Here is an 11,601-nt window from a genome sequence, read left to right on the forward strand (position 1 = left end):
TCCCTCTAAATCTAATATAGATCTTCCATCTTTCTGGTGATAAGTCATTGCTTCTTCGTGATGTACACAGGAGTAGGCCCATCAAAATCATGTCATCATACACATGTATTTCCAGACTCCCTCAGAATATCAATCTTCCATGCTCTTGTGTTGCCTTGAAAAATTGTCAAAACTTCCTCTTAATATAGAAGAATACTGATATAGAAGAATACTGATCTCACATAGTCCCAATCATCAAAGATATTTTTCCTCCGAAGAAAAAAAAACTCATATTGAGTCTTGCACTAATGCCTTGGCAGCATACCTAATGCACCATTCTTCTCTTCATGCAAGAGAATCCCTAGAGACAAAAGAATAGAACAAGAGTACATCAAGGCACATGACTTTTATTATTCATAAATATAAGCAAGAGACTATAATATATAAATAAGTGCAATGCTTAACAAATACTTATTTGTACATCAACATCCTTGATACTAATTTCTCCAGTGAAAGTCCATATGCATCAAATCAGAAAATGCTTCCAATGGAAATGAAACATTGGTTAAGGTCATTATTTGCCCACCCCCCCGCAATGTAAAATTCCCACATATTTCATTTCATAGAGCTATCAATTTAAACCATCAACTGGCCTAGTTCAAAGAGCTTTGAAAAGATCACTTACACTTGTAGATGAAAATCCATAATTATATTCCTATTCAATCCTCTCAGGATGGTTCTTGTGTTCCTGCTCTGGTTCTATACCCATATTCTCAGTAATAACAAGAACACCATCCAACATATTAATCTTCCCTAATGAATTTGAGAATTGAAGTGTCCTCCTCCTCAACCTTCTTGAATCTTTCCTCACCATAATTCATATTATTTCGCCTAATAACATATAATCAGCGCATGTGTGTTCACTGAAGCAGTCCAATTTATAATATCTGACACGTTTTGTAATGTACCTTGAGAGGATAACTTAGTATTCAACCCAATTCTCTAATTTAGAAGGAGGATTCTTTCATTTTGCTCATATTTATTTCCAGTATGATATGTTAATAGATATAATAGTATTATCTTTACCCCAATATCTAAGTATAGTTCATATTACTGTAATTTGCGTTCTACATGAATCACCATTCCATGTCCTCATTTTAGTCGAGCTTTGTGATGTCCCCATAGTTACTCGTTGATAGTTGAAGACATTATTATGAAATTTTTAATCTTGATCATATGTATTATCCGCCTTGTATTTCTCTTATAGCAATAAAGTGTCACATCAATCATCCATGTAACTTGTAATGATGGTGCTTTACCAAATTCATACTTTACATGTGTGTTATATAGTTATGCCCATTGCAACGATCCACCGCATTGAACGCTTTTTAAATTATGATTTCCATTATAGCAATCTGCAAGTTGAACTAAATGCAAGTCTTGATTTTGATATGAAAGTTGCTCTGTTCTGAGAAGTTCAGGGTCATATAACATTTACAATTCAATCTTTCCCTTACAATTATTGCTTATGGTTTCCGTGATTAATCTTGATATATATGCGTGGCGTTTATTCTGATTCTTTTGCTTCCTCCATATTTGATCCTCAATTCCATTTAATAATCTATTCTCTTAAATCAATGATACTATTTATTTTCGGATCTCTTATATATTTCCTCACGTTAAGGGAGAATTGTGGTGCAGTTACATATTCATTTGACGTAGATGTCCTTTCACCTTATATATTAAAGCTCATTTTCTCTACAAATCTTTGTTTGATTTTCCTCCCATCTTCTATCAATGTTGTTTTTACCTACCACATTGGTCTTTGATGTCACATCTGCTGGTATGCTTGCGAGACCTTGCCAAGTTTCCTCACCATGCTTGTCATAAAGCTTGTGGGTTAATGTATTAGTTATTTGTAATTGGATCAAAGTGCTAATGTAAACAAATGATGAGCAGGCTGTTGATCTCGTATTCAATGATGTTGGCCAAGTTATTCATTTCTGACGGGAATTAGCCCTATATGTTATTATTGAACATTACTCTATCATTCTGAAAGTCAGATGATGACCCTTATACTTGGTGACTCTACCCTTGTAATGCACTGACTGCATGATGCTAATTGTATGACATAAGATGAGCATGACGATGAGTTATGTTTCTTCCCATAGAATGTGATCTCGACTTGCTGTTCGGATATTATTATTACGAGCCTTATTCGTTGATCTGGTTTTCAAAGTCTAATTGACCTTTTAATTATTATTCACTGCATGGTAATATATTTCTTTATTGTTTCTCCCGCGTAAGGACTGAATTGGATAGGTATTACTCCATTACTTTTTTCCGTCCTCAAGTTCTCTTGTTGCATACTAGGTTCATTGCTGACTTCGCCTTGGTAAGAATGATGTCTCTTCCATTAGCTTTGTTAGTGTAAAAGGTGTCTTTTCGTAGCATTGGGATGACTAGCAATTGTAGCTTCTTGATTCTTATTGTAGTCTTAATTGCTTCGTACTCCAAATTCCCACACAATTGATTGCTAATAAATTGTTTTAATCATCGACAGCCCATTAAATAGTTTTTGTTTGTCTTATGTCAATCTGTTAGAAATTCTCACACCCCTTGACCAGGAAATGTGGAATGGCCTTTCTCCCCTTGACTGACGTGCTCTCTCCCTTTGTTCATCCATTGCTTTCCATCTGTAACTCCTTAAGTTGTGTTCTAAATAGAATGGATCAATCCATGAGTTGCCCAAGTTAGTTTTATTGCCTCTTTCAAAACGATATACCATCGAACAATAATATAATGTTATGTTTATATATTTGCTAGTAGATGAGTGTGAGCAGAGTGCGATGGGCTCCAACAAGGAATGAAGCCATCTGAAACAACTGATGTGACCTTCCTACTTTCTGCAGATATGGTGGTTCTGCCTATTAATGTGCTTTTTCGTTATCTTCAAAATTTGTTCGATGATTTGATCTTTCCCCTTGTCATATAATCCCCTAATTCTTGCTCCACTGTGTTTTATTCTCTGCTAATATCAAACCTCATGCATTATTATAACTGAAAGGATATTTGTGATCCTCCCTTCTACGCTCGTCTGATTCAATGTCTTCATAAAAATATTACCTCAGAACTATTATCGAGACAAATATTTATCTTCGAACTGCAATGTTTTTTGCTTGAAACTTGAACTTTTCAATAAGAGTGTGCTCTTATATTATTCAGCGCCATATTATAACTTACAACCCACATTAAAAACAACTTTACTGATTATTCAGTAGGACATCTCGTCTTCGCTCTTTCCAGTCATCTTGTCTGCTTTGAATGGTTTGTGTTTGTATCAAGACATTCAATGACTATATAAATCTGAAGTAGATAAATAAGTCTCCTTCCTACTTGATTCTTCCTATATTTTAGTCTTCCACTTTTCACATTTGCAGTCCCGCTCTAATACCATGTTAATTTTTATAGGATTGTTTTCTGAAAATGTAATAACATTGCCATTGTTATTGGTGTGTTCCAAATGCAGATATGAAGACTCATAAATTTGAGAGGAGACATGTCTCTATGGTTAATCATCATTAGTTAATATATTAATAATATATATATATATATATATATATATATATATATATATATATATATATATATATATTATAATATAATATATTATTATACTATATATATATATAAGAATATTTATCTAAATTATGATTTATCATCAACAATGTATCTTATGATCGAATCAATCCGACTGAAGCTACAAACTTAACACAATCTAAACCATTCATACAACCTGATGAAAGTCAACTACCAGATTGAATAAAGTATCCTAAGTTTATTGATTTAGAAAAAAACTAGAGATAAGTATCCTAGGTTTATTTCTTGCATGATTGCATTAGAAATGATGTTTTCTTTGAGCATATATATATATGATGTGTTGATTTTTTCTCTCTCTTGGTTGCAGGATACAACAAGATAAGAATTTCATATTCAAAGGGAGATGTTAAATTCAAAGGGAGCTTGCGATTCAGAGGGAGGATACATTTGCTACCTCTTCTTGGTGATAAAAGTAGTTCTTGATTAAGAGTCTTTGAATCCCCTTCGTTCTTACATATGTTGTAAATATTTTGGTATAGTAGGTTTTTGAGGCTCTTAATGGAAACAAGTCTTAGGTGTGATTGCATTTCTTGCTGATTGGGAGTTCTTATTCATAATGAGTTAGAAAGGACAATCTGATAACTCTTTCACTCTGGAAAGTGAACATCATGTTGAGAGAGTCCATGATGACATAACATTGAGAGTATCCCTGATGGGAGTTGGATATCATGTTGAGAGATTCCACAATAGATCACGTTGACAGAATCGGTGATAAAATGTTGGTTGTAAATCTTACTAACTTGTCATGTTGAGAGATTCCATGACAACATCATGTTGAGTGAATCCGTGATAATAGTTGATTTTGATTTTTGGCAAGTCTATTATGTTGAGTGATTCCTTGATTATTAAAAATGAGTATATTGTTCTCGTAGTGTCATGTTGAGAGATTCCACGACAACCTCATGATAAATGTTGTTTGTGTTTCTTGCAGGGTTTTCATGTCAAGTGGTTCCGTGAGATTTTATAGGATTTAGGTGATTAAATTTTCATTTTATCATTGACATTTTGGTTGCAGCCTTGTGTGACTGTTAAGCTAAACATTTCTTTCTCGCTAAGAGGGAGTGTTAGAGTTTCTAGCTGCAATAGAAATCTTTATCTCTGGGCGTTAATTCCATTATAGTCACCTTCAGCTGAAAAGGACATTTACGATGATTGTAATACTAAACATAATGATATGTGACATTCATCATGCATTAAGACATGGAAATACAAAGAGTTGTGTTTGTAATACAGAGTTGTATTGTTGAGAATTTCAAGAGACATTTCACTGTAAGTGTAGTCTCTCTTGAGTTATATATATCGCATTTAGCAAAAGGCATTGTACACTTGAACATTTATGATCAATAAACTGATATTTTTGTTGTGTGGCTGGGTTTTTCCCTTCATTTGAGAAGAGTTTTCTCAGGGTATTTCTGGTGTTTATTGTTTCAATTTTGGCTCTTTCTTATTGTTGTTTATCATCTTATATTTTGGGCTCAAAATCCAACACTCTTGAAGGTTATGAAGCTAGAATTTTCTTTTTGATTAAGTCCAAGCTTCTAATGCTATGGAATGGATGTGACGTACCTGAACAAAAATCCTTTAGTTCAGTCTAGCATACAAGTGAAAAAAATATAGTACTGCAATAGCCATGAGAACCAACATGCTGCAGTTCAGCTTGATTATATGCTTGAGTTAGGACAGGGACCTATTCATGCTTCATTGTTGATTGATTGGTGAAAAGAGAAAAATTCTGGAACAGATTTAAAGATCAGATATTAGGGCTTCTTCATTTGGCGAGTTCAGCTCTTATTTACCTAGAGTCACCCTAGATTTGAAGTGCTACATTGTAAAACAAGGGTGGCTTTGTCTTAGTGGGTGAATTGGGTGATTTTGTGGAGCCTAGGGTTTAATTTCAGTTTCAGATTTGGGGCAGGCCTGTTCACCATCCTTGGAACAGTGAGCTTGTATGTTGTATCATCATTTGATAAGGGCATTGGCCTAAGATTGGAGTATGATTATAAGACGGATACTTCTGAATTGTTCAAAGACATTTTCACCATTTGGAGCAGCAAAACCTAGCCACTTCCACAGCAGTCCTGAGCACATAAATTTGGAGCTGCATTTGCCTTCATAATTAATTGCACCGCGATTTGAAATCCTCATTTGGGGCGTTATAACTTGGCCATCATTTCAAGGACAACTTTGCATGTTTGGTATGTATAAATCCTATAATTTATTTTCGCTTGTGGACAGCAGACTTCTGGGCAAGTTGGGTATTAAAATCTGCATCTACCTCTATTTTATCTCACAGAATGTAAGGGAAGATGTATTTCAGTACTGAGCATTTCTGGGCTGATAGTACGGTTATTGTTGTATGTTTCTAAAAAAACAGAAAATAATCTGAAAGCTATTTCTTTAGTTGGTAAAATCAGATATGATTCTGACACAATATCTAGGACTGAAATTGAGATTTTTACATGCAAAAAAAATTTCAGAATTCTTGTGCCTTAGTTTTGCTATTTGGGGATATTACAAGGTCTCTAGTTCCCTCTCACATATTTGCAAACAACTGAGGATCAATGACAACTCTTGACTCATAAATGGATAAAATATAAGAGCAATTTGAAAGCTATGGCCCTTGAGATTCTATTAATTTCATAGTTGGCATAGGTCACTAATCTTCTTGCTAAAAACTATCCAAAATGAAATAGCTAACAAAAGTGTTATGTTCTATAATATTTCAGCAAAACGGTTAAGAGAAGAACATGGTCAAATCACACTTAACATAATATGCCCATGTTCATATTTTTATTTTGTTCCATAAAATTCTGGCATGACAAAAAAAAATGGTAGCTGAAAATTTTTAACTTCCCCACACAAAAAAAAAAAGCAAAGTGATCACCTCAGCTGTTATTGAATTTAATTGCCTTTATCACTCCCTTATGCCACTGTAATTGTACAGTTGTACCTTAAAAAAAATATTTCACCACTGGAATACATGTTTCTTCAGAAAAACAATATGATTTCAACTTGCAAACGGAAAAAATTAAATAATGGTAATATTTATCTGAAGTTGAATGGATAGTCCAAATAATTAAGATTTTTGAATAGTTTTGCGCCTTTTTCAATTTCAAGATATATATAACCTCTGTATGAAAAAGTGTTCAATATGTAATAAAATAATTTTGAATTTGACTATCCTAAAATGGTGCATTATGAGAATGGTGGCATGTGCAAAAAAGTCGGTTGTGTCATTTATAGCACAGTTACCAGACATACTAACTGATCTCAAATCTGAATAAATAAGTTCATTTAACCATTGACTGAGTCTATGAAATCATCCAAAGTATGTGTGAGACCCACCCAAATCTGTGCAAGACTTCCGAAGTTTGTGAATGGCTGTAGTCTGGCATGTAAAATGTCCAAGGACGCCTCAAATGTGTTTTATGGACTAAAAGGGCCTAGTGGGGGTGGAAAACACTCATAAATGGTTTGTTAGCTTTGTTTCATATTTGATGTGGTTGGGCATTTCTCTGATCCTTTCATATGCCTAACCATGTCTATGTCCTAGCTATTGTCTTCTATAATTTAAGGAGATTTATTGCATATATTTCTTGTTACCACTAGAAACAAATGCCAAAATCTGATTCAAACTGTTCAAATAGAGATTTTGGATTTTAGTGCAGCTTGAGATTTTTATTTTTAAAGTGATATTGAAGTGAACCACTAATGCAATGACAAGAATCAACAGATTGTTTGTACATTGGGCAAATTTATTGTCAACTTAAGTCCTAGCTTCATTGAGGAGCACTTGTCCAATGATGCACACAAATTTACCCAAAAACAAGGAAACGAGGCTTTCCAGGGAAACGAGAATGTCAAGAAAGTACAAATATGAGGTGGCTTCAAAGGAATGAAAATATTATTATAGTGTTGTTTCAATAATGTGAATCAAAGGCTAACCTGGATTTATTAGGACGCCTGAGTTCAAAGCTCGGCTGCAGAGAAATTCTTCGCACCGGTCACTGGAGGCCAGGTGATCCCGGTTACCTGGGGATTACACCTAAACTATAAACCACACTACATCCCTTTTGCACAATACAAGCACCAGAAATTTGGCTCAAAATATATTTAATAATATTTTCCTTAAATGAATACAGAGATGTCCAATTTTCTTAAAGTGCCATGAATGACATTCACAGCCAATACTTGCTCTACATTGTTCAGTTTCAGGGCAAATTATTGTTAGTATCTTTGCATATGAAGTAACTAGAACTTCACTCTTTAAAATAAAGGATCAAAGTGTAAAGGCACCGACCTTTCACATAAATTGGCCTCTCCAAGGAAGAAATGGATTTATCTTTACTAGCAGCCTGAAGGCGCAAGGCCTCTTTGTGAAGCAGACTATTATTATGCTCTTCTAAGGCACTCATCTGCATGTTCCGGCTGCCTTCATTACCATAGGGGTTTCTTCTGTGCTTTCTCCCATACTCCTTACAAACAGAACAGAAAATCCTAGTAGTCCCTTCGTACACATCCACATAGGCCCACTTATAAGTATCTGCCCACTCATCTCTCCACTTCTTCACAACCTGCAGAAGAAGTGTCAGGAAGTTAGGCCTAAAATTTTATAACCGAAAGCATCAAAAGAGCCTTATATAACATTTCTTACAAAAAAGTGCACAGCTAAATGCTATGATCTTGAAATTTTTTACTAAGACATTCTCAATTAAATCAAATCACCACAATTTGCTCCCAAAAGCTGAACCAAAAAAATGTATTGTAAAAGCCTAAAACTTTGATCTCTTTTGCTGTGACATATACAATTAAAAACAAACCAAAAAGGTCTTATCTAGAACTGATTTTGTGAAAAACTCTGCACTACAAAAGCCTCAAATATTTGACTTTTTCACTGGACATGACTGCAAAACATCAATGCAGATTGATTCAAAAGATTCATAAATAACCTGTGTGCTGTTAAAAACCAAAATCCTAGCCCTTTTCACTTCAACACATTTGATTAAAAGACATCAATACATTTATATCCAAGAAATTATTAAAATGCATTTAAATCCTGAAAAGTGTAACTATTGTATACAATTCTATACAGAAAGTTTAATATAATTAATTATACTGTGTAGGGACAAAATATCTGACAACAACCTGCTAAAAGAGTTAGCAGGCATCTTTTCTGTTTTCATCTAGACATGGTTCAATCTTACTCCCAACAATTGAATTACAGCAAGGCATTGTACGCCGGTAGGCTGCAGACCAAATTGAAAACTAGGAACTAATTACGAACTATAAAAACCAAGAAAACCTAAAATAAATTGAGCTTTTTTTCCAAGTAAGCCTCACTTAATAAACAGACTACAATACAGCTTTACCCAAATAAGTTATTACAAACACTATGAGCTGCAAATATTTATTCGAAACCTTTTTCTTTTTTCGTTGTGCCTGCTGAAGGAGGCCCTGCTGCTGAAGCCCTTGCTGCTGCTGCTGATGATGCTGATGAATCTTTACAGCCAGGTCCCCATGGTCACCCATGATCAATTGCTTGTGGTCATCTGGGTGGTCCTGTGGGAGGCCGCCTACAAGAGCTGGGGCAGTAAAGGTGGGATCATCGTCCCCTGGCCCCATCTCAAGATCAATCTCCTCCCCCATTTCTCTGACCATGAGATGATGATGCCTCTGCGCCTGGCGCAGAAGATTCATCTCATCCATGGGTGAATTCATCTCCTCAATCAACCTTAGCGTACCTTCCTCCACCTTAGAAAACAGAAAGTAAACTTACTATTTAATCTCAGAGAATACAAGATTCTCACCAAACAGCTACAAAGCAACTTTAAGGTTGCTTAAAATCATTTCCTTCTTGAAATCTCACAGAATACTCTGGCCCATGAGAATATTATTTATAACTATTTACTTCAGAATTTGGATTTGACAAAATACTGCATTCTCACAAAAGAAATAGAATGCACCTTTAATGTCATTTATAGCCACGTAGTTCTTGTAGTCTGGCAGAATACTCAAATGGATCCTTCAAACCACAGATTCTGTAAAATCCTTAAGTCTTAGTTTCACAGAAAACTCAGTGCTCAACCAAGAACCGTAATTCATCTCTAATATTATCTATAGTCATTTCCTCCTTGTAATTTGGCTGAATACTAGACTGTCTTCTTCAACTCTCTGGCTTCATAGAATACTCAACTCTCACCAAAAATTAAAATAGAATTTTGAGGTGCTGTATAATCATCTTCTTGAAACCTGGCAGATTGATCAACCAGCTCCTTCGAAACTCTGATTTCAAAGTATATTCCACTGTCAACAAAGACCTGTGATGCACCTTCAGATTATCCGTTATAATCCTCTTCTCAAGATATGGTAGAATCTTCAGCCAGCTCCATATCTCCAGTCTCTCAGAACACTCAACTCTCACTAAAGAACTACCATGTGCCTTATTTGTAACTATTTGCCTCTTTCAATCGGTACTTTCCAATCTCCAATTCCTCGGAATACTCAATTCTCACCAAATAGCCACACCATGTGTGACAATATACTTGATATGTGGCAAAATAGTCAACCAACTCCTTCGATTCCCAACTTACACATAAAATTTAACTCTTACCCAATGAGCGAAGATACACCTTCAAGATTGCCTATAGCTCTCTCCCTCTTAAAATATGGCATAGTGCTAAACTATCTGCTCCAAATCCTAGGTTTAGCAAGCTGTTCAAATATCACCAACGAGCTTAATATGAATTAAAGAGTTACCAATAATAATTCCTTCCTTAAAATCTGCCACAATATTTAATTCTCACCACGGAAAAACAATAGATACCAGAAAACTCAACTCTCGGCAATGACCTCATGTGCTCCTGTAATTTTATTTGTAAGTATTTCCTCTAAATTGCACGAAAAAACACTCAATTCTCACCGAAGAGCTGCGATTTCAACGAAGCCGATAGTCATGCACTGCTCTTCAAAAATGTTGCAGAACAACCAGTACAATCGGTCTGAGGCCTCGATAGCTCTGCCTGTTTTTTATTTTAAATGGAGAAGAAAAGGCAGGGCAATTGGTTGTGTACTCAATAACCCTGCTCTTTTTTATTCAAAAATACTGCGAGGCGAACCAATCGGTTTGCGGGCTCACTTATGCAAGTGATGCAAAACACAAATTCCAACCCTTAGAATGCCTCCAATGTCCTTGTTTGGAAAACTGATCACTTAAAATCAACCCAGAAAAATAATACATCGACCCTCAGCAGATGCGAGAAAATAACCCTTGCTTTTTTCCAAAAATCAATCGACTCTGTCTTCGTATATACAGCAAACGATAAATTCTCAAGAAAGGTTGTAAATAGTCTTACCTATTTCATCTTCTTCAACAGCAGAATGTCAATGCCGCCACTAAAGCTACTTCTAAGTACGTCCTCTTCTTTTCAATGTGAAACAAGCCCAGGTGAGAATTTTCCCTTATTTTTCCGCTGCTACTTTAAAATATATATAGATTTGCCCTTCGTATGAAGCTGCTCCTGATATAAATCCGAAATTTTTCGTGTTTATATGTTTTGGAATTGAAATGACGTAGGCATAGCCTATAGCTTTAGAGCGTCTGCGTGATTTATTGCAAATAGGAATGAGAGGATACTGCCAGGGATCGATCGTGGGTCTGCGACTGTGGGTCCTGCACCTTATGTTAATTGGAGCACGTGGTGCTCTGTTTTGTTGATGTTGTGAGTGCCTTCCTCCTTCCCCAAAATGTGTTTTTCCATGTTTCAAATTTATTTCTTATTTTTTTGGGTGGGGTTTGGGGGATGTTTGTTAGGTAGGTTTTGAAAATAAGGAAAACTTAAATTTATATAGGAGGCGAAGATATTTAGTAGTGGTTATAGTTAATTTCATATGTTTAATTGAAGTATTGAATGATGTTGAAATTTTTCAAATTTTTTTTGGGTTGTTCTTGTATGTGATTTATTT

At 35.2% G+C, this 11,601-nt stretch overlaps 1 protein-coding gene across 2 annotated transcripts in view; it reads right to left on the reverse strand.

Moving 5' to 3' along the window:
* Window positions 1–11,242, reverse strand: part of LOC149550700 (Amino acid dehydrogenase family protein) — an 83,830-nt gene extending 72,588 nt beyond the window's left edge. Inside the window, exons 1-4 of one of the 2 annotated variants that reach the window (XM_089786264.1) lie at window positions 9,603–11,242; window positions 9,058–9,390; window positions 7,940–8,213; window positions 7,585–7,671 (exon numbers count right to left, since the gene is read on the reverse strand). In XM_089786264.1, coding sequence (XP_089642390.1) covers window positions 7,585–7,671; window positions 7,940–8,213; window positions 9,058–9,390; window positions 9,603–9,614 — 706 coding nt within the window. In that variant the 5' untranslated portion in view covers window positions 9,615–11,242. The remainder of the gene's footprint in view (window positions 1–7,584; window positions 7,672–7,939; window positions 8,214–9,057; window positions 9,391–9,602) is intronic. The other variant, XM_089786265.1, reaches the window with a different exon arrangement.
* Window positions 11,243–11,601: the final 359 nt, after the last annotated feature.

This window comes from Cupressus sempervirens, chromosome 6, assembly GCF_028749045.1.
Source record: "Cupressus sempervirens isolate cs-2001-9-10 chromosome 6, ASM2874904v1, whole genome shotgun sequence".
Lineage (NCBI taxonomy): Eukaryota > Viridiplantae > Streptophyta > Pinopsida > Cupressales > Cupressaceae > Cupressus > Cupressus sempervirens.